The following is a 23,485-nucleotide window of genomic DNA, read 5'->3' as shown; positions in this document are numbered from 1 at the left end:
TGCATATTTCAAGAAAAAGTGGTGATAGAAAAGGATATCAAACAATAATTATACTGGAAAACCTGTGATCCCAGACAACTGTCTGTTTGCAATACAATGATTGAAAAAAACATTCAGTAGAAAAATGCAACATTATGATTTCCTTTCACCCAGTTCTGCTGGCTCTCTGCAGTGGATCAATTAGATCTGGCATTAGTTGATCTACAATAGGAAGGCAACTGGCTATCTGCAGACAAACAAGGTCTGCGGTAGCAAGACTGTGTTAGCAGCAATACATGGTAATGAGAACATCCCTAAAGTGGCCTTGACAAAAATAGCACTTGTTCAGAATATGTACGCCAGACACTGGCAGACATACGGTGAACATTAACAACCCAGTGTCAGTCATCACTGTGCAAATCTTGAAAATGTACTGATTTCTACAGGTCAAGGATTGAGACACTGAGGTTGTCGTCTTTAGCAGACTAAATGATCGCTAAAGTGTATGTTTCAATTCAGCTCATGAAGCATGTGACATTTGCCTCTATTCAGATATATTTTCTAATAAGTAATCAATGTAATTCTCAAAACAAACAACAGCTAGTGGTAATATCCCTTTGTTAACACGAAAACACATAGCAACATAAGATGAAATGAAATAAATCTCAAGTTGAATAAATTAAATGTGTGCTTTAAAATTAAAGCATATATTTTTTAAAGCTTGTGTTTTTGCAGCCTATATACATTTCTAAAGAAAGCTTCATCTTGGCTTGAAATGAATGCTCTCAGCAGGCGAAACTGACTTAACTGAATAACAAACAAAAACACTGTTTTTCTGTACCTGTACGTAGTGTTTGGCACGTAGACGTCCCTGGCAGGGAACTCCAGGATCTCCCTGGTGGGGCGTACCCTGCTGTCTGGGTAAGGTTTAACTTGCAGAAGGTCAGGGGTCAAGCAATAATGGGGGTTCTCTGGAGCTGGAGAAATGTCCAACTTCAACTGGGCTGTGGTGACAGTCACAGAGGACACAGTAAGAAGAGAATGCACAGGGAGGTAAAGGAAGACAAAAAAAAAAAAAAGCCACGTTTACTTTAAAAACCAGTGGTTCATATCTTCACATTTCTAGTACTTCAAGGGAATTATAAAGCCAAGTAGAGATGAGCAACAGGTTAACAACCAAGAAATCAAAGAAAATTTACTCCATGTTTGTACCTGTGATGGGTCTGAGTCTCCTCAGCACTGATGAAGGCCTTCTCATATCAGCTAGGAACTTGTATAAGTCCTCATCACTCAGTCTGTCCCCCTCCTAAACACAAAGTGCAGCGTATGACAGTTAAAAACTGCGAACAGAAAGCAGAACACTGTAGAAAATATCCCACATGGTCTCTGTATCCCAAGAAGTGCATAAAATACACGTTTTATATATATACATATATATTTCACACATGTGTATGTGTGTGCTGTTTGTGACCTGTTTGAAGAAGTTGGTGATGGTAAGTGTTGCAGGTCTAAAGCCTGTCAGACTGCATGATTCATCTCCACTTGTGGTCCTCTCCAGGGAACGCCTTCCCATGATGCTCGAGTTCCTCCGTTCTGACCATGAGCCTTTTCTCTCTGCACACAGGCACAAAAGAAAATACTTAAAAACAAAGCAATTCAAAATCTTCATTGACAGCGTTTTCTTTCGGGGAACAACAATCTCAAGATAAATTCCCATATTTCTGTCCCATGTGACAGAATATATACATTTTTCTGATCTGCCTAGCGACAAAAAGGTTGGTCAGATACATTGTGAGGTTAAAGGTTAAACAAACACCAAAGGTCAAACTCAAAATAGCACACCATGGATCAATGTGGCTAGAAACTTTGGATGTTTTGCTCTCTGTTTAAATTTGCCTTTCTTTCTGTTTGTTGTTGGAAAGTTGTTTTCAGATAAAGATTTGTGTATGTAATGACATGCTCATGTGCCTCATGCGTGACTGGAGTGTGTCTGGCACAGTCTCAATAACTATATGTGACAATGAGGCTGTGAGTGATCAGCAGCATAAAAACATTCTCCATGGTTGTTTTTTGCCACCACACTGTGACTGATAATGACTTGATACTGACATACATGCTGTATATTACAGTTATGATCTAGAAGGGAAAGTCAGACCTGAGAGGCTCATCTCCAGCTCTGTATCTCTCTCAAGACTGCCAGCACTGTTCACAATGTTCATCAGGTGGATGGCGGTCCAGGCGAAGGGCATGCGGTAGCGGCCAAGACGCTGGCAGAACTGCTCTGACTGGCTGCGAAGCTTCTCCAGCTTCTCTTTATTCTGCAACAATAACACGTTTATTTGAGTTCTAATTTATATAAAACAGCTTATAAACTATATTTAAGTTCACTCATTCATTCATTCACAAAAATGTGATTATACACCGCAAAAAACAAAATGGAAAGCATTGCCAGGAAGAGGGATGTAGATTTAAAATTGAACATAACTGTTAAAAGAGAACATACTTATAAACTTATAATATTTAGTATAATAATAATACATCTGAGACAAGCCTCAGAATATTTATTTAATTCACAGTGATCATACCTTGGCAGCATCAGACTCTTTGAACACCATGTAGGGCTCAGCACACTCTCCAATATCACCTTGCTGCAGTACCTTTTCCAGCTGGGGACAAAGCACAGCAGCAAAAGTGATCATTCAGGACAGAGACAGCCAATTGTATCTAAATTATGGTATTGCCCACATAAAAGACGACACCTTCTTCTTGAAATTCTGTTTGAAAAGGTCCTACTGCATTCGAGGGCTACTCACAACATCCAATATGCTTTATGTATGGAGGGTACCATCAGCTCCCACAGAGAGCATTGCATTATGAGTTACTCTTTGCCTTAATGTTAATAGGTTAATGAGTTACTTCAATTCCATTTATATTGTGTCCTTCAGGGTTAGACCCGCAGGTCCATGAAGGAAGTAGCAATAAAAAAATAAACATGTCGAAAAGCATCTCCTAACACCTCTACAACAGAAACAGACCAGGAACAGAAGCTTCTATTTCTGCCATGTTTACAAGAGAAAAGGCTACAAGGATGAGGACTCTCCTCTTGGACAAATAGTATCTTGTTAAAATATTCTCAGCAAGACTGGTCTGAAAGTGTTCATTATTTTCAAAAAGCCTTTTTCCTAAAACAAACAGGTCTGAAATACAGTATGGCATTTAATTTGCAAAACAAGACTAGAAAAGACAGAGGAAATTATGTCATAACTGTCCGACCTTAATGACAAGGAAGACATCCTGGGAGGGGTAGGTGATGGAGAATATGGCAGAGCGTGCCAGCGTGGAGATGGCTGCTGTCTGAATGTGCGGACGCAGCATTGCCTTCGTCTGCTCGGAGTTTAGGTCGAAGAAAAAGTTCTCTGATATCTGAGGGACATTTTCAGACAGACACACAGGTAACTGTAACATCACATAAATGTTAAATGAAATACTACGGCCACAGATTGGCAAGCATTAGTATTAAATCATAATTCGTGAGTGAATGGCTGTGTTACTGCAACCTTTGCTCATGGTGGCTGATAAACATGATAACATTTCAGTGACGAATGACCCACTTGTGAAATAATGGAGCTCCTGTGAAGAGCAATATATATGAGACATCTACTTATCAAGGCAACTGCTACCCCCTAGTGTTTGTCAGCTAAAGAAGAGTAGAAAGAACAGCAGTGGATGGTCTTCTTCAGATAGATACATAGTTCCACTGTATGATTTAACTGCATTCCTACAAGCATAACAGGGCCACAACATAAAATTTTATAGTCCACTCATCAAACTCGTTTTGGCCTCCCAACAATTTTAATGGTTTGCAGAAGTGACCCTACAACTCAGGGCTGAGGAGGCACTGAGGAAAGCATAACAGCTTACCTTTTTCTTTTCCTTGACATCATATAAGGCCAAACTAGCAAATATGGGTTCAATTTCGATCTCGAACCTTCAAGGGGGGAGAAAAAGGAGCTGGTCAGCAGAAAGTAGCAGTTAAATAAAAGAGCTTAAAGGCTTTTTTTTTCTGGAAAAAAAAGGCTGTCTACCACTTACTTCAAGGACAAGCACTTGACGAGTAGCCTCTGGCCAAAGTGTTCTTTAGGTACTTCAGGCACACAGTGGCGCTCAATGGGCTCCTCCTACACATTCAAACAGAAGATTAGATACAAAAATCAGTGAATTTCTATATTTCAATGCAGCCATGAAACACACTTAACTCATAAGCCATCCAAATGTATTTATTACAAAGAAAATTACGGACATCCTGGAACTGGTTTAAAACACAGACTGAGTTCACTGGCATACTTGGACTGAATAACCCACAAAACTTTTACCAAAAATGACAAAATCTACCTTGGCAATGGAACTGTGATTAGTAAAAAATGGTTCCAGCATAGGTAAAGGGGTACACTCTACCTCATCAAGGGCGGGGTGCAGAGCAAAGAGTTCGCGGTGGCGGTTGGCCTTGCGCTGCTCTTCGTTGTGCCTGTCTATCTCCTCATTGGGGGCACGGTCAAGGAGGTGAGGCAGGAGGGCGTCGGGGAGGGAGTTCTTCAAGTCAAAGATGCTGCAGGCCCAGCTGCCGCGTGGGGTGTCATCTATGGACATCGACCGCCGCTTCAGATCATCCTACAGGGAAAACCCCAAAAAATGAGTGTCAAAGGCACACCAACTGATTCACACAGTATTTGGGTACAAATATCTTTGCATGACCAACTGGACATTTTTATGACAAGATCAAAGACAAATCCATTCTTTTTTGTGAGTAAATGATTTAGCACCTGGTCATCCTGGTAGCTGCTGTTGTCTGGCATCTCATCAGCCTCAAACACTTGCTTGGGCAAGCCTTTCTGACGCTCCTTCTGCTTGTCCAGAGTGTTGGGGTTAAAGCCTGTACCAAGCTTGTGGTATCTGATGGAGCAAGGAGTCATTTACCCATTCTTAATGGTCAACACAGTCAAAATGTTTCACAGACATAATGCCAATTTTGAAGAGTTAACAAGTGAAATCGGGTGAAAAAAAAAACATTGAAAAATTCCACAAAGTGAAGCCTTACTTCCTGTTGACGATGGCCCAGTCTTCTGTGTAGGATCTGACACAATCTCTAACATGAGGATCAGTGTCCCTGCAGCCAGACAGACTCAATCAATTAAACAAGCTTGATCTTAAAAGCAAGAGTGAGACTTTAAATACATTAGTCTAAGCGAAGAAAACTGACAGGCCACTAATGATGCTGATGTCATTTAATCTTTCTGGTAGTGTTTGTGTCACCTCTTCTGAAACACCAAGAGCCACAGCTACAGTAAGCAATGACATCAAGCCTCAAGTCTTTCATCTTTTAAAGAAAAGAATGTGCTGCAGCATTCATTCACGATAATCAAAAACAGCAGTAAAAAAGTCTTACTGAACACACCACATTACAGAGGTATACAGTACACTCTGCATTTCTCATAATGCAATGTAGTGACAAATCAGCACTAGTTTGCAATTTTAAAAAAAAATGCCCGCCTTTTCCTGAACTCACGATAACCTCCAAAAGTCCAAAAGGAATAAAAGATAACAAGTGTTTTTAAAATAATTCAACAGCTCCTAATGAGAAAAGAGCTGTCAATTTCATTTAGAAATTCCACTTCTGATTCAGGTACTGATGGAATTCTAATACTCGATAATTCATCTATTAATGAATGTATATTTAGTTTGTTACACATTCAAGTTTACAAAAATGTATCTCACTAAAAAATCTTGTACAATTTGTAATGTAGTAATCTAATCTGAATATTGAATATATGGACTATAAATACCTGCCAGGTTCTCTGGGTCCTATTATACGCGAAATAACATCTAACACCAGCTACTACTACCCACTGTATTTTAACCGCACAGCAGCCTTACCCCTCCTCTGGGATGGCTTGCGCCACTGTCCGACACTCCCTAGGTGTGTAGATGACTTCAATATCATCTGGGGGAAACTCAATCAGATCCCTCAGGGGACCTGACTCAACGATGGGAGGGTGAGTGATGAGGTACTCCTCAAAATCCACCGGCTCCACCGCTTCTGTGAGGGGAACCTGGTGGGCGAGGAACAGGAGGGAGAGATCATAGAGAGGGGAAAACTTAATTAGCTGTGAAGACATCGTCAGCTGTTCAGTTCTCCTGTCTGCACCTCTTCTTATTTCTACTGTACATAAATGTCCCAGTAAAGTCTTAAAGTCGCTAGTTTTTAGTAAAGGCTTTAGGCGATCGATTCCCCATACAACCTCTGAGGAAGCAGCAGAGTTATGGGTCATTAGTCAGTCTATGAATCAGCACCAAGTACAGCACCAACAGGTCAAAAATATGAGGTAATTTCTGTTATTTCTGTTGAGACAGCAGTTCTAGCTTATGGATCACCTTTCCGTTCTAAACAGGAAAATCAGCAGCCTGATTAGTGTAATACTTCAAGCTTAGGCTAATGGTTTCACAGGTCTTAGTCTGCTTCTAAAGCGAGGAACCCGGGGAGAATCTTTGTTTCAGCAGGTTCAGTTTAAGTGTGTGTGTGTGTGTGTGTGTGTGTGTGTGTGTGTGTGTGTGTGTGTGTGTGTGTGCGTGTGTTTGTCCTCTCTCTCTCTGTCCCTCTAAAGGAATTTGAACACAGATACCTTTCACAGTTTAATTAAAAGCCAACTGTAGCCTAATTAAGCAGGAGAGGTCAAGTGATTGCTGGTGTTCCAGCTCAAGGCTGCTGAAAGCCAGTTGTCACTACCCCTTTAACAAACACACAGTCTGGCGTCATACAAACGTAACCCTAGAAACACTGCAGCAGAGACTGGAACAGGCCAATCAATGGTCATCCCTAGCAAGACATAAACAGCACTTGTGTCGCCATTCAAATAACCAGCAACTCAACTGAAAATGTCTTAGGTTGTTATATTGTGGTACCACTACAGACTGATGTAAGCAGGTATCCCCTATTGTTAAAATACTGCACTTGCATTTATCTCATGCCTTGTAAATCTGCAAAATGTTTCAATAACAACTCTACAATTGCACATTACACAACAGCAGTGAGTGGTGAGAAAATCTCAAGAACGACAAAACCCAGAAACCATATATCTTTGAGCTGAGTTTTCCCAACCAGCCCAGTATGTGATTTCTTTATACAAAAGAATAAAGGCATACACTTCAGCGTTTGTTTGTTTGTGTTTGTTTTCATATTCACATAGCAGACACCAGAATTATATTTGGCCAAATGTGACAAATCAACAGCATGACAGCAGACACTGACATTGCAATTTAGGCCTGTTGCTTGATGTTTTCAAACAACGCAGCAGCAGCAGCTATCAAACACAGGCATCAGTAAATGAAATTTCAGTTTCAAAAGCCTTTGAGGCTACTTACCGTGTTGCTTGTTGTGGTGCCAACATTGAGGTTTTTGAAGAGTTGCGGGGAGCCCCCATACTGACCAGCTATCTGCTTCCTGACCTCTGCTGCAACAGTCCTGTAAACAGAGGAGAAAGAGAAAGAGATATATAGACGGTGAATACATTCAAGCAGGAATGATGATCTATAAGCAAGATATAGTTGGCTCTTAATTGTAACTAGGGTGGAGAATCACACGGATAGTTAGCAATACAATGCTATGACAATATTTGTCCAAAATAAAGATTGGAATAGGATAGATGTGATTCTGCAATACAGCACTGATGCTGAAATATCACGGAAAGACAAGACAAAGCTATGGTACATTATGATCAACACTGTAAGGCAATCCTGTATGACACATCCTAATACATGTTCCCCTTAAATGCCCAATTTAAGGAACATATAATTGTAATGGTTGACAGTCAAGACGCACACCACATAAGTGTAACATCCACAGTGTGATTCCAGCCGGGCATGTCATATCCCTCTCGCTTTCCTTTTTCTCTGTCTCTCGCTACACTGCTAACTGTCAAATAAAGGCAAAAACGCCAGCAAAATAATGTTTAAAATATGCTCAGATGTCAAATGTGTGCAGTAATAGAATGGGACACACTTGTGTCAGTATAAAACGGGAAAGAAAATCGCAATACCAGTGCCACTGTACAGTGGCACCAGTATTACACCATACACGACACTGTCAGTTATGGCATTTTTCCCGCCACTACTACTGAGAATAACCAGACACTGAAAACTAAGTGAAACAGTTCAAAGCCAATTCAAAGTCATTGTTTAATGAAATACTTTAAGTCAAGCATGACTTAAGTGATGACAATGAAAGGAAAAAGAGCAATAAATTGCAATATTCATTTCCGTAATAAACTGTTACTCCTGGGGAATATGCAGAATTCAAATGTTACCACAGAGTGAGTAACAATATGTATTAATATTGTATTCTGAAATTTATGATTTCAATGCAATGTGACACTTGGTGTCTGGCGAGACATACTGCTGTTCAACCCGAATAAATTAAAATATTAAACACTCCTTCATCCTACTGGATTTTGCAAATTTCCACTGAAGTGCCTTAAGCTGTCAAAGATGAGGCTGACGAACATTGAATATTACACTTCTTGTCCTTTTAGGATTTTCTCTTTGTGTCTCTGCTCATAGTCTTCCTGCGTCGCTTCAGACAGCATCATATATTACACACAGACAGAGAGGAGAGAAATAAAAACCTCTGGACTCCAGCGGTCAGCACAAAGCTCTTGGTGTTCAACCAACGCACAGGTCCTTTAAATCACAGCAACAACCAAAACCACTCAGAGACCTTTGCCTTGAACAAAACAACAACGCAGCAAGTAGCCAAAACTGACATAAACAAATAACACATTAGAACCAAGGATAAAGGCTAGACACCGACAGCTTAAGGTTATGTTACACAAGTATCACAGGAGCTAAAAGGGCCCGGTAATTATGATTAACTATGTTTTTTATTCAATACACTTTTCTTCATAAACAGCAAGTTGTCCCATTTCCCAGACTCTCTCCATTCTCTCCCCTAAAAGCAAAACCACAATAACTAGTTTCAGGGTTACTTTAAACTCTTGGACATGATTACTGTAATAATGAGCGAGGATTAGGTGTGATCCAGTCAGCGAGGCTGCCAAACCACAAATGTCTCAACACAGTCTGGTTTCCCCATAGCTACTGAATGCTGAGTGAATCACTGTTTCATCATGTCAAAATTGTAAACAAACGGCAATGATCCTGAAGTCTGAGGCCCGGTGGCAAAATAGAAGTTTAAGATTATCATCTTTACTAGGAAGGCCAAAAGATGCATGGACCAACTTGCCAGCTGAAGATAACATGGTATTGTACTGTAGTAGAGATCCAGTGGCTTCTGCAGTGCAGTGTTGTCTCCACTGGAGAAAGTCTGAAGCACTGAACCGACAAACACATTCCACAGTCCTCCCCAATGCCTCTAACCAGACCTTTACTTAGCACTGGTGACTGCGGGGAGGAATAACTTGATGAAACTAACAGCTTTAGTGACTCTCTCTTCAAGATGGTGACAACAGTAACTCTGGGGAACAAAGTATAAACAGGTGGCTGGCAATTTAAGATCATAATATAAGCAAGCTATACAACTGAGACGTGCGATTTAATCTTCTGGGTAAAGCCACTGCCAATTTTATTCACCTAATTTGTCTCAACATGTGACATAAGCAAACTCACTTGCATTCATCAAAGTCAGCGTGCTTAAGCTGGTACAAAAGAGGCACTATTTCACTGCAACACGAGCAAGGCAAACAGCGTCCTCTAATCTGAGTCTGAAAAACACTGAACAGTTCTTGGACCTTCATTTATTCAAAGACATTTCACTGAGAAGCCAACTGCCCAAATCACACAGTGGATACAGGATCACAAAGGCTGACACAACAGCCTACAACAAATGTGCCCGTTGTGAAGGTTGTAATGTTCATTTTTTGTGAAATTGTTGCCTTTTCTCTTTTTGGGACATTTGTGTGTGTGACTTTTCAAGGCATATACTGTACGATATCTCTGCTTATGGTCATCTGTAAGTTTGTTAGCTGACCATCTTATCAGGCACCTCTGTCTCACCCTGTGTGCACAACCTGAAGCATCAGTCGACACTGAGCAATATGAAATTCCAGTAACATGGTTTTGATCATAGGATCTGGATTCACACCGACCAGAAGTGCATACTCCTCCAGTCCTGACACCAACAAAGAAATGGAGCTCCTGCGTAGCTAAAACTTCAGAATCAGCCCTATAATGTTTACTGAGTTTTCTACCATACAGATGAATAAAATGAGCACAGCTGGATTCTATAGAGGAAGAGGAAAAAACATTTAAGGACATGTGCACGGCCTTTTGTAATAATAGAGTTTTTCCAAACAGAAAATGAAAACATAAGTGACAGCAGACACTCCTACTTTTCCAAAAAAAAACCTCTGATCATCACGAAGGAGACTGTAAAATCTTACTTGATGCAGTGAAGACGTCTGACATTAGTTCAGAGAAAAACTGAACCAAAAGAAGGAAAATATCATTGTTTTTTTACTCAATTATTAAATGACTGGACTGTGAATTAAGTGTTTCCGCAATGTCAGCACTTAAAACAGGGAGACGACAGTTCATCTCTACCTGATCTATCTATCTATCTATCTCTCGCCTGGGTATGATGGTATTTGACAGCTAGCACAAAGCCCTTTGTTAAAGAGATTACTTTGATCTGTCTGAGGGGCGGGGAAGAGATTATAATATCGCTGTCTGATAGCTGACGAGGGAGGTATTTGTTCCCAGTCTTAGTATATTACAAATACCTGCTCTCTCCTGTCAGAGGTTTCTTGCTTAAAACACAACTACAAAGTTCAGTCACATCTCCACCAGTGCCAACAGCTGCTCATCTTTAGCTACTGTAGGCAAGACGGCTAGCTAACTGTCCAAAATTAACGGTTTTCAATTAAGAGCAAGTCCCTTTCTATACGGATAATGACTAAAAAACCTAACCCATTTTGCCATAATGCATTTCTTACGACGATATTACATCTCGCTCCTTTGTTAGCGTTCACTGGTTACAGGGGAGACCATCTGCTAGCTGTGTCGCTGGCTGTCTGGGTGGGTCTGAGCATCTCTGCCGACATGGCTAACAAGCGGCTAGCTCGGAGCAGCCAGGCTGCTCTGTTGGCTGGGCCTCCTACACGGGGTTCCCACAGCAGTGGTCTGAGGGCGACCCATATAAAAAGCGGCGAAGTGCTCGGCGCGCCTTTCACAGGCTCGTTTCGGGGTCTCAAGTCTTTTACCTGCTGATTTTCTGGGCGAAGGCGCGGCGTTCAGCCATGGCAGTGGCCGCTGCTGTGCTTTAGCGAAATTCCCAGGCAGGCAGGCTGCGGGCAGACTCCGCTTTCCACTCACTCACTACGGCCACAGGGAAAACGGGAGAATAGGAGAATAGGATCATTACCGTAATGATCGCAATGGTGTGCAACAGAACACACCCAATGAAAAGCCCCTGCGCGCTGCACTAAGAGGAGTAAAGCGGACACACACCACCAGCTGGACCTCTTTATTGACACAATATTTATCCCATGGATGTCATTTATGCTATTTCATTCTGATACTCCATTATCTCCCCCTGAAATGTGGAAACATTCACTGCAGGACAGCAGTTGCCATACTATAACTAAAATGTTGTAAATTTTATCTTAAACCTTATGATTTGATTGTTATGACAATGTAAAATAAACACAGTAGAAAGGATAAAGTCCAGGATAAATTCTTTTAAAATATTAACTGATTCTGCCATTCCCAAATTGATCAGAAAATCAAAATCTGCTTTTTGTACTCGCCAGATTTGAAAACTTGGAAAAACTAAGCATGTCTCATTAGCATAATTCTAGAAACTTAACCGTTAAAATTCCTACACTGGTAAATGTTTTTTTTTCTGATGTGTGATTTAATAACAGTAATGTAATGGGAGAAATATAATTATAAGTGGTGTGCTGCGGGCGGCATAGCTGCGCCTGTGGCTTTTTGTCCGTCGCCCTGCCTTCTTACAATAAATAGCGTTTGTTTTATTTCACAGAGGAACCCGATAGAAGCGGAGTATTCCTTCAAGACAGGCGTGACGGTGTGAAAAGGACTTAAACGCCGCCCGCTCGGGACACACTTATCATTAAAACGAGTCTTTCAGGATTTACCCCCTCCTCCTTGTCTCAGCACCGATGGAAATACCGCGAGATCAAGTGGCTCGACGGTTCTACTTCCTCTATGTAAACATTGGCGATCGCAGGACGGTGATAAGTTACACAGCTACTCATGGGCGACCTAGTAGGTTTTGAATTATATCTCTTTAACACAATGTGTCGTTGTAACTTTTGTACGGAGCTTCAAAGTGACAAACACCTGCATCAAAGAGGCTGTAAGGTAAAGACCGCTGCTGACCATTCAGTCTGTGAGTTCAAGTAATTCTGCATTGTGAAGTGATACTGCTTACTCAGTGTGTGTGTTTGTGTGTGTTTGTGTGTGTGTGTGTGTGTGTGTGTGTGTGTGTGTGTGTTCGTTCTCTGTGCACCAGAGTGTATAGGCTGTGTGGGAATGGGTTCCATCCCCTTCTGGTCCAAATGGAGAATAAAGGGAGCGACGAGGTGGAAAAATTGAAGACAAAATTCTTGTCAGTGTGGCACAATGTGAAGTACAGTAAGTAATTTGCTTGAGGCTAGAACACACACAGACACACACACACAGACACACAGCCACTCAAGCTCAGTCCTCCCTGTCCAAACATTTCCAGTGCTTTCATGCACCACCACTGTGCTGTTTCGAGCTGTCGATGTAGTCCACAATCTTATTTTCTTAACGACATTTGAATTAGGTTAACTACACTGGAACTTGTACAAGTGAAATGCAGAGAGATCAACATGTCCTGCACTGCATGCACAAGAGACTGACAAGAGACAAATAAAAACAAGCATCAGAATTCAATGAGACAAGAACCTGCTGCTGTTGAGTCAGCCCTTAAAATAGTTCTTTGTCATACTGTGTCCATGCTGGCCTGTGTGCGACACTGTTATATCTCACTAAGATCCAAGTTTCTGCTGTTTCAGTTCATTTAAAGACAATGTTTTTTTCCCTACCTTTTACATCACAGGAAGAAAAACTAAAACATAATTCTGTAGCAGGACAGAAACTTGGGAGCGACCCAGAACACTGATAGGTGTTTTAGAGTAGGTGCGCCAGTCCAATGAGTAAATAGAGCGTCTCAGTTTGTTTTTTTTAATCATCAACCAAGCCATGACACCACCTTTTTTTATTGTATATCTTAGGTTGGGCTCTGAAATCAAAGACCTCATTCAGTAGAAACTCCCCAGTGCTTCTCCTTGGAAAATGCTACCATTTTAAAGCTGAAGGTATGGTGTGCACGCACATACACACACACATACAATTACAATTCACACACACACTTTAATGACATTCACATGAATAGATATCCAAAGGCTTGACATATGTCCGTATCCAGGCACACAATAGCCATATGAGGTCTGGTGAGGGCATAAACGCAAAGTGAAACAATAATGAAACACTTAACTCTGTTGATCATACAGTATGTCATTGTAGGGACCACAAATGATCATGACAAAGCAGTGTAGCACCAGTATAAACTTGCAGCCATTCAGGCCATTAACTAGGAAATGGCTCAGCACTTTGCACACTGTTGGGAGTGAACATAACCACAATATTTAGGTCGTGAAATAGCGGGAAAATATTTTGTGTTGTTGGTGCAGGTTAAAGCATTTGGAAAATATTCCCAAAACGTCCACTACAGACTTGTCTGACTTGACATGAGACACACGCTTATATATTAGGTCCAGAACAGAAATGTGAATCTTAAAACTAATAATACTGTACATGATTATCTTGAGCCAGTAGAGTTATGATCTCCACAGTACAAAAGAGGACAAAAGTTCACTGCAAGTCCTGAGTCAGTCACATGTCATTTATTTGCCTCAGATGATGATGGTCCTGTAGAAGCCTGCTATGAGCTCTCTGATGGAGACTTCGTCATGGGGAATGTGGAGGCTTTCCGTAAGGATTTTGCGTCCCGGCTGTGGCTCACCTACAGAGAGGAGTTTCCTCCCCTGCCTGGCTCCACCCTGACCTCCGACTGCGGCTGGGGCTGCATGCTGAGAGCCGGTCAGATGATGCTGGCTCAGGCACTTATTCTGCACCTCTTGGGCAGGGGTGAGTGGAATGATGGCACCACACCTGAGTTACAGTAAACCCCCTTGCCATGATGACATTGCTTTGTTTCACAAGCCAAAATGATTGGGAACCCCTGTACTGAAGGTAAGAGAAGGGACCTTGTGGCTGGAAGGGTCACTGATTTGAATCCTTGGTCTAGCTGGGAAATTCTGGTTGTGAAAAAGGACACTATTATATCTACTTTCTTATTTAACAGCCAGTGTAGAAGTGCCTTTGATCGGGAGGGGAGGCTACTGTACATGAATGTAGAGATGGGCATAGAGATCAACAGCACAAGTCTTCATTTAATCATAAAGAGATTTAACCAGCTGGTAAACCATAGTAGCTGAAGATGTGGGAAACATAAAGAAATTGCAACTGTAAATTAGACTACAGATCATTTTTGATGATGTCACATACTGTAGGTAAATGTGGAGCGCACTGTACCAGCGCCCCATGTTAAGTTTCCTTATTTCATTTCACTTCAGTTTCTCTTTTTCGAAGCAGGAAGGCAGGCTTGTAGCCATTTTTGCGAGCTTCCCCACTCTCGAGCTAAAAGTGAAAGTTTAATTTAGTTGATGCAAGGCATTTAAAATGAGCGAATTCCTCATATCTTTGTCAGATCTACTGTCTCTGAAGTGTCCTCGACTTTATGGGTCCACGTAATGAGATGACTGTCAGTTTAATGCAGTCATTTAGAAAACAATATTTAAAACTTGTTCTTCTGTCAAATCTAAAATATGTCACTAATGAAATATTTCTCTATAAAATGACTAATGGCCACTTAAATATATTTATTGATCAATTTCACTTTGATTCACTTTTGGATCAAGGTCATTTTGTTAATGCTTTAGATTCTACTCTGGCCCTTTTTATGACCTGGGCCACTCCCTTTCTCTCCGCCTTCAGCTCCCACCCTGTTTGTAAGGCTAAGGCACCGTTAAAGTGAAATACTGGGACACTCAAACTTATAATTGAACAGAATGACACCTATTCTGTTACTGAGGCGCACAATGTCCTGTCTGTTTAAGGCAAAACCTTTTAATTTCACAAGTTCTGAAAGACTTTTTGTTCTCAATTGTGACGCTATAAATGGAACTTTAATGTGTTGAAAGATTTGTTCATCTGTTTTCTGTGTACTCATGTCACAGTGTTTTCAGCCCATCCTATCGTAGCTCTTTAATTTCCTTCAATGTGAAATATAGAAATATACTTCTCAACCTAACAATGTTCGGATTCATGGGGGACTTGGTCTCTAATGTTGAATGTTGCTGACGTTTGATACATGATTTATTCTTCCGCAGATTGGACCTGGTCCAAGGCGCTGGCGCTCCAGCCTTTAGACACAGAGACGTGGACTACCACTGCAGCCAAGCGTCTGGTTGCCTCTTTGGAGGCTTCTCTGCAAGGTTCCCCTGGGCCCTCCGATCACGGGTCACCACCCGTGCACCAAGCCCAGGCCCCGGGCTCTGCAGAGGAGGCAGATGCACATTTGAAAGAGATGTACCACCGCACTCTGGTATCCTGGTTTGGGGACAGCCCCGCGGCGCAGTTAGGCCTCCACAGGCTGGTCCGCTTGGGCCTGACAATGGGGAAGCAAGCAGGGGACTGGTATGGGCCTGCTGTGGTGGCACACATCCTCAAGTAAGTCAAATTGAAGTTACAATAAAATCCAACTTTTCAAGCCATGCACATGTATTTGATAACATAACAATTCATTACTCTTTAGGGCGCAACATTAATAATTATTTTTGTTATTTGTTTAAACATTTATATAAACATGTGTATTCAAGAAGCTGTAACCAACATCATGTTATTTTTAAATCATGTTATTATAAAAAAAATCAATCAGTGTAACAAAATTGGAATAATTTTCTGTCGATCAACTCATCGCTGAATTGCTTCCACTCTGTTAATGTTAATGTCCCATTATTTCACCCAGAAAGATGGCAGCAAACCATTTAATTTAATTAGAAAATAATAAAATGCTGATATTACGAAAGGGTTTTGTGTTTTATAAGCTTTAATTTGTGCTTACAATAAAGTAGTGTGTGTGTGTGTTTTTATTTTGTAATATATTACATTGCTCCAGTTGTATAAACAGCTTGCAGGTTAATAAAATAATGCATATGAACCAACAGCCACATCAGTCTTCACTTCCAGCCCCTTTGTTTTGTGTATCCATGACTGTGATTTTTTGAAAAGATGCTCATAAATCTCCAGCAGCATCACACTAATTCAAATATCTTTGAACAGATCCGCTGATCTGACTAGTTATGCATTATTAAATGGGTAAATCACTGTTTTTAAGTTGGTGGTAATGAAGGTCTGCATGTAAACTTTTAAAACCCTCCCCCTCTCTGTCTCTCTCTCTTAGGAAAGCTGTCGAGGAGGCGATGGACCCTGGCTTGGCGGGTATAACTGCTTACGTCTCCCAGGACTGCACAGGTATGAAAGATGAGCCTGCTGTTGATAAAACAGGATGCTGGGCACGACGCCCAAACTGACCCTTCTTTCACCACCATCTCTCTGCTGCTGGGAGACTATGGGGCTGCTTAGAGTGGTGGCAGGAGTCTCGCTGTGTCTATTCCCCAACAAACACATCCACTACAACAATCTGTAATGGCCCACTCCAACCTCTTCTTAACCCCAATAACTTGGCTTTTGATTCTCAATAGCCAGAGCACAAAGATAGCTGGGGTGAGAGCAGGTGTCTCAGTGTGTTAGGAGTTTGACAGTCAGGACACACACACACACAGAAAATGAATATAACTTGTACATGTCCTTGTTTGTACATAATAGAATTTTCTCTGAACTGACATTTAATTAATCAACCGTCAGCTAACAGAAAATGACTCTTGAACAATTTTGATAATCGATTATTAATCTGTTCATTCATTAATCAAACAAAATTGCTAAACACGTACTGTTTTCTGCTTCTGGAGATGTAAGGATTTGCTGCCTTTCTCTGTTTTCTATCACTATAAATCAAATCTCTTGGGCTTTTTGGATGATTGGTCAGACAAAACAAGCTATTTGGAGACGTTACCTCAGCCTCCGAGAAACATTTTTCTCAACTAAATAATCGGCCCGGACAGACTTAACAGGCATCTCGGGTATTTTCAGAGGGTAAGATCGAACCTTAAAGACACACAAGGCAAACAACAGAAGCATATTTGCCAAAAATAACATTTGAAGAAAGTCGTGATTGGGAGAGAAGAAAGATGAGGTGTGGCACATAAACAGTATTTGGACAATTTTGCAGACAATGATGAGAAAGAAGAACTTGCTCGTAAGCAAGAATATGATCATAAAGACATCACCGTCATCCTTCAAAAACAAGGAATGGACACAAGAATACAGGACTGAGAGCCTGATGAACACACAGAATGAACAGATTGACAGATCAGATATGGACACAGACAATAGACCCCCCCCCCCCCCCCCCCCATCTGACTTTTGTGTTATTGAACCTCCACAGTGTACAGTGCTGATGTCATCGATAGCCACAGGGCACCAAGAGGAGGGCAGACCTCTCCTGAGAGGTCAGCCGCCCCTCCCTCCCCACAGAACCACCAACCAGTGTCTGCCTCTACCCTGTCAGACAGCCGAGCTGTCATCATCCTCATCCCTGTGCGGCTGGGAGGCGAGAAGACAAATCCTGACTATTTTAACTTTGCAAAGGTGAGGAGACGTGCACGTAGATCAGGGGGGCTTTATAGAATTCTCTTTTAGTCAAAATAATTGTATCTTTTGGTGTTGGATCACAATGTTTTAGAGGTACACTCCCAGGGGAAGTAAGTAAGAGTAATTATCTTGCTGTAAACAGGAAGTGGTCACTGTGGAGAATGGCAATTTAAAATATAAGTTTAGCTGTCATTGAAATATAGCATGTGAGAAACAAAGTGAAGGTATTTAGGCTCCCAGTCAGACGCACTTTGTATTTCTCTGTCCCTGTCTGTATTCAGAGCATACTGAGTCTGGAGTACTGCATAGGCATCATCGGAGGGAAGCCCAAACAGGCCTGCTACTTCGTAGGATTTCAAGGTTAGTGTTGGCGTAATGCAAAACAGAGAAAGACACACACAGAGAGGCTGGTGTGAATAGCAGATTATTTTGCATAATATACCCTTCTTATGTGAAGAGACAAAGTAAGTTAATGTATTCCTGTTTGCGTGAGGAAAACGGAGAGGAGTGGAGATGGAAGCAAGTGAAGCAGGGCTTACTTTATTCCCTCTGACCCATCAAAGCCTCACCCATTTATCACAAGTAAACCTCCCAAGTTGTGAGCTGTAATTGATTTCCATAGGAGGCATGCATTAAATTTCATCCGGGCCCCAAAGTGAGCCACTCTTCATCACCTTCAGGAGCCAGGAGGAACCTTCAGTTGTACATCTTGGCAGTCAATATTTACGCATTTACATTTTACCAATTTGAAATACAGTGGTGGATGATGTCTAAATGACAAGCAATACATTCTCCCTGCCACGGCGCGGCTCAGCGCAGCATTTATCATATGCAAATGGTCGAATATAATTGCGTGTTTGTAAAAGTAATTCCCCCACACAAAAATTAAATGACAGCCTCTTTTTTTGTGGGTGTAAAGAATGTGCTTGTACAAACGCATCTGATTATGCAGAATTTAATCCACCCTGGTGGATATTAAAAAGCAACAACCTTCTGGGAGGCATATTTGACGCACACAAGCCTAACAGTAGGCCAAGCGGGTGACTTTGAGCTACTCTGCATAGAAATTGGAGAGAAGCGCGTTTTTGTAATAATCCGATGTTTTTGAATAACTTGTCTTTTGTTTTGTCCTTGCAGATGACAGCTTGATTTACATGGACCCTCATTACTGTCAGTCTTTTGTGGATGTCAGCACCAGCGATTTCCCTCTCCAGGTAATGTGAAATTACACAGACGAGCTGACTGGGGCCCCAGTAATGTGAATTTAATAGTTTCTGTTAGTACTTAAGGGTATGAATCTTAAAGCAGCCCTCGGACCAATTACCGAGTCTCTATCTGCTGATTTATTTGCTGCTCAGATGTGTGAAGCTGCCACTTAAGAGAAATACAGCAAATACCGGATCAGATACTGCGAGCCTGAATATTTCAGGACCCATACATAAAAATCAGCACCCAGCTCCGTGTAGCAACTTTGTTTTATGCTTTTGCATGCAGTGGTATACAATCTGACAACACATCACAGTTGTAAATTTATGGATGCTGTGACGGCAGATAAATAGGATTTCATTCAGCAAATGATGCAGAATACATCTTACTCGCCGTCGACGCTGCCGTGGAGTGTATGTATGCCACGCAGTTGTTGTACGTTATCTGGCCTTTCAGCTTGATGAACATTTCCTGATGTATTTTGTGTCTTTTTGTCCAGTCATATCATTGCCCCTCACCAAAGAAGATGCCTTTCAGCAAGATGGACCCAAGCTGCACCATAGGCTTCTACTCTAGAAATGTTCAAGACTATGAGAAAATCAGACAAGAGCTGTCTAAGGTAGGGATTAATACTGCCTTAAAACAGGACTTCTTTAAAATCACTTCACCACTGCCAACATTTCCCAATTTTTATTATTATTATTATGATTCATTCTGTTTTGTGCCCTGAAAATATGTAGCCAGTGTGATGAAAGTTGACCACTAGGTGGCACCATTTAGCCACGAATCTGACTGAGTTCTTACTTTCTCAAAGCAGTCAACATGTTGGGTGGATGATTTAAACCAGAGTCTTCCCTCCTTAAACCTATCATGCTTCTGATAAGAAGACTCTAGGAATTATATTAAAATTAATACACTGTAATTTCTCTAGTGGCAACATGAGAGAGAACAAATAAGGCCCGAAGTTGGGCTAAGTGATGACATTCAAAGTAAACTGTTATGAAACGTACAGTATGGTGCAACACTAGCACTCCTCTCAAACACTGGTGTGTTGTTGTCGCTCCAGGTGCTGCAGCCGTCAGCGAAGGAGAAATACCCCGCGTTCACCTTCGTGCAAGGTCACGGCAGAGATTACGACCTGTCGGCCGGCCTGACCCCGGAGAAGAGAGAATGGCCTTTCATCCGTGACCCACAGAGGACGGTCACCACCGCCGGGGACTTTGTGCTTCTTTGACAGCGCTGCTAAAAGATGACTGACAGGGAACTACTTTTTTCAATGAATCCAACTTCTTGATAGCCAAAGCCTCGTGTTGGAGCCTGCTGTGACACTGACAGTAAACTACAGTAAATCAGTTTAGGTTTAGTTTATGGGCTTGAGACATGGTAGGGATTATGTCAACACCAAATTTTGGGAGATTTGGTTTAGGAATTTTTTTTTTTTCACCTTACATCTTATTGAAGAAGTCTCGAAGGATTGATCGTAAGGTCCAGTTCAGCACTCCAATGTGGACATGCTTTCAGGGCCAACAGCGTCATAGAGCAGTAGAACTATGACTACATTCAGTGTTGGCCCACTTTCCAATCTTTTCACAGGGCTACACCTACAGTGTTTAGACAGTATTTAGAGTTTTCTGCATGTGGTTAACATCGGGTCACGAGGATCGTTGTATAAAAGCCTTAATTAATATGGGCCAAGGGCTCTCTGAAGCCTGATCCTAGCAAGTTTTCCGAACTTCTCTGCCAAAAACATTTCCTCAAACAGGACGGCTTTTCCAGCCGTCTGAAACACCTCAACAACGGAGGCATGTGGGACACGTGCTTTGAAGGACAACTGCCAACATTTCTTTTTATTTATTCAGACTGGAGCTCATGTTGTTCTCTGAGCAATAATACGATGGTGTTGTGTGATTATATGATTGCTTGGCTGCCATAGCGAGTTTTTAAGCAGTGTAAATCTTGACTGTTTAGACTGTTTGTTTGTATCACAGTGCAAGTGACCAGTGGTGACAGCAGTGTTTGTCAAAGGGACAATGTCATGTGCTACATCTCAGTAAGCACTACTGGTTATAAATGGCCCTTTACAATGGAGTTCTTTAGATGTAAACAGATTTGCTGAATATGTCCAGTCAAACCATTAAAAACGCTCTTAAGTCAGATTCAGGGAAATAAAACATATAGTATAGTTGATTTTATTTGGATCAGCAACTTCACCACATTAAGAAGTCAGAGAAACTGTATTAACCCTCCAAATAAATATTATTTGTATATGCTGTACACAACTAACAGGATTTTCTAACATTTTATGTTGTTTCTTTATATATTTACTACTTATTCATTTTTTCCCCCAAGTTCTTTCCAGCAGTGAGTGACTAAATGATCTACTGCTGTTTTTACGAAACACATTAAACAAAGGTGCAAAGAATTACACTAGAACACATGTGAAGCTACAAAACTTGACCATGCACTTTGATTTATCACCTCTAAAACACTGAAGTATTCTGAGTCTTTTTCATGGGCCTTCCTGCATTGCAACACCTGCACATCTGCATAAATTAACTCACGAAATGTAAAGTGTTGTTAACGCTGCCAGGCAAACAAGTTGAATAAAGTCAATATTTGAATTTCTTAAACGGTCTGCTTCTTCTGGGTCCACTTGAAGTATTCGAAGCAGCTCTGGTAGGACAAAAGAAAAAATTGTTTGCTTCATTTTCAGTGCTAGATACAAACCTCAGTGGTGTGTTGAAATGTATTCAATCCCTTTCTCTCCCAGTCAAATGTAGTAGATTAAAACTAATCGTACGTGCTAACCATCTCTACAGCCCATTAACCAGGGACCGGAAAAAATGTGACCCAGTGACACTGGCGGCAGTTGTGTTCCTCTGTGGAGGAAAAGAAAATATCCTTGTGTGCAAAGCTCTGTTACCATGGATAATCTGTGTGTTGCCCCCTCAGTTTGAGCTATGCCGGGCTGTTTTCCTGTACAATACAAATTCTTGTATTATGATGAGCCGTGCTTTTTAAAGGAGGGAACTGTCCCTTCTGTGAGGGAGCCAGGGCAGGGGTGAGGACGGATGGACAGACAGGCAGAAGAATCCCTCATCTGTTCCCTTCTTTACCATGGAGAAGCAATGGCAAAACACATAAAGGCATCATTTAGATCCCCTGACTGATCTGTGCCTTTTTTTTTTTTTTTTTTGTTGACGACCGGCTGTGTGGACAGAGCGGGAACATCAAGTATGCAGAAGCGAAGGCACGGCGACATTCTCCAACTTTGGGAGAAGGAAAGGAAGGGTTGAATGGTCAGGAGGGAGGGGGATTTTTGGCAGAGACATGAAAGAGCGTTTGTGCTGGGGGGCACACATCCTTCTGAGGGTTGACTGTGTTCTCCATGTATTTACAGGGGATGTATGAATATTTGATTAATGAGTCACAGGCTCAGGGGAAATGCAATAAGCGAGTGGTGGCTTTACAAGGCATGCCGATCACACAAACACACACACCGTGCCCTCCCGTTTAACGCAGCTGCCTAAAGTGTCATTGACGGTGCAGATTCCTGAATATCTAATCTGCAGCCGAGCAAATTCCTCACAAAGAGGTAGTCCATGAGAGTCATTCCTCTGTTACACAGATGGATGGATGGATGGGGAGTGTGTGTGTGTGTGTGTGTGTGTGGCAAGGGGGGATATGTTAAGTTTCAGATGCCCAATAAAGATTTATTTTGGTGTCACCCACAGGAGGAAATGGCTTGTGGCATGCAGCCCTTAAGAGGGAGGCCTTCTGATATCTTAACATCATACCTGTGTTTGAAATAAAGCCTTGATTAGGGTTCGTCCCACAGCCTTCACTGGGACAAGGAGACCCGTGGGACATCGTCCACAAAAGATCCAAAGTTGTGATCTGAGAGCAGCTGTCTGAATCCCCCACCAAGATTCAAGGCATTTAGGTTGAGCTCTTAACTATTGTCCTAAGATGTTAATAAAAGAGGAGAGGAAGCTGGGTGTTAAAGACGTTTTTGGTCACATGTATTCATTTTCAGTGAAGTGTAGGATATAATTAAACATTTTGAGCTTTTTGGATATAATTGTAAAAAAATAAGAACGACGTAGCTCCCTCAATATGAGTGTATGTAATACAAGATTAATCATGGAATTCTACTGGTGAAATTAATGGTATGGACATATATAATGCAAGAAGGTACTTCTTAATGTGTTACCTCCCTTTCAGGCCTATGGAAGCTACACATATTCTCAGTGCTGAGTGGGACGCCTTAAGCTTTCTGCCCCTCATGCACACAATGTCAGCGTGTAAAACAATTCTTTTCCACAACAATACTATCAAATTTGTGTCATTTGGCTGTACTGCAGAAGACGACTGTGATACACCGCAAAGTGTTTCTATTTCCTATAAC

General features: G+C 41.5%; 2 protein-coding genes across 13 annotated transcripts in view; one reads left to right on the top strand and one right to left on the bottom strand.

Moving 5' to 3' along the window:
- dock7 (dedicator of cytokinesis 7) overlaps positions 1–11,356 on the bottom strand; it is a 49,632-nt gene extending 38,276 nt beyond the window's left edge. For all 11 annotated transcript variants that reach the window (XM_041935449.1, XM_041935451.1, XM_041935452.1 and 8 more), the window contains exons 1-14: positions 11,247–11,356; positions 7,396–7,495; positions 5,911–6,086; positions 5,075–5,143; positions 4,800–4,929; positions 4,435–4,647; positions 4,072–4,157; positions 3,901–3,967; positions 3,253–3,402; positions 2,565–2,645; positions 2,135–2,297; positions 1,451–1,593; positions 1,192–1,285; positions 821–983 (exon numbers count right to left, since the gene is read on the bottom strand). In XM_041935449.1, coding sequence (XP_041791383.1) covers positions 821–983; positions 1,192–1,285; positions 1,451–1,593; positions 2,135–2,297; positions 2,565–2,645; positions 3,253–3,402; positions 3,901–3,967; positions 4,072–4,157; positions 4,435–4,647; positions 4,800–4,929; positions 5,075–5,143; positions 5,911–6,086; positions 7,396–7,495; positions 11,247–11,284 — 1,673 coding nt within the window. In that variant the 5' untranslated portion in view covers positions 11,285–11,356. The remainder of the gene's footprint in view (positions 1–820; positions 984–1,191; positions 1,286–1,450; positions 1,594–2,134; positions 2,298–2,564; positions 2,646–3,252; positions 3,403–3,900; positions 3,968–4,071; positions 4,158–4,434; positions 4,648–4,799; positions 4,930–5,074; positions 5,144–5,910; positions 6,087–7,395; positions 7,496–11,246) is intronic.
- An 872-nt stretch (positions 11,357–12,228) lies between these two features.
- atg4c (autophagy related 4C, cysteine peptidase) lies at positions 12,229–21,702 on the top strand. 2 transcript variants are annotated; one of them, XM_041935272.1, is made up of 11 exons: positions 12,229–12,369; positions 12,521–12,642; positions 13,269–13,352; positions 13,954–14,184; positions 15,489–15,828; positions 16,562–16,632; positions 17,666–17,868; positions 18,153–18,231; positions 19,009–19,085; positions 19,577–19,696; positions 20,144–21,702. In XM_041935272.1, the coding sequence occupies exons 2-11, from the start codon at positions 12,567–12,569 to the stop codon at positions 20,309–20,311; spliced, it is 1,449 nt and encodes a 482-aa protein (XP_041791206.1). In that variant the 5' UTR covers positions 12,229–12,369; positions 12,521–12,566; the 3' UTR covers positions 20,312–21,702. The 2 variants fall into 2 exon arrangements, with proteins under 2 accessions (XP_041791206.1, XP_041791207.1); XM_041935273.1 differs by lacking the exon at positions 19,577–19,696.
- Positions 21,703–23,485: the final 1,783 nt, after the last annotated feature.

This window comes from Chelmon rostratus, chromosome 4, assembly GCF_017976325.1.
Source record: "Chelmon rostratus isolate fCheRos1 chromosome 4, fCheRos1.pri, whole genome shotgun sequence".
NCBI classification, from domain to species: domain Eukaryota; kingdom Metazoa; phylum Chordata; class Actinopteri; order Chaetodontiformes; family Chaetodontidae; genus Chelmon; species Chelmon rostratus.
The sequence above is the reverse complement of the archived record's forward strand: the minus strand, read 5'-3'. Positions and strand labels throughout refer to the sequence as shown.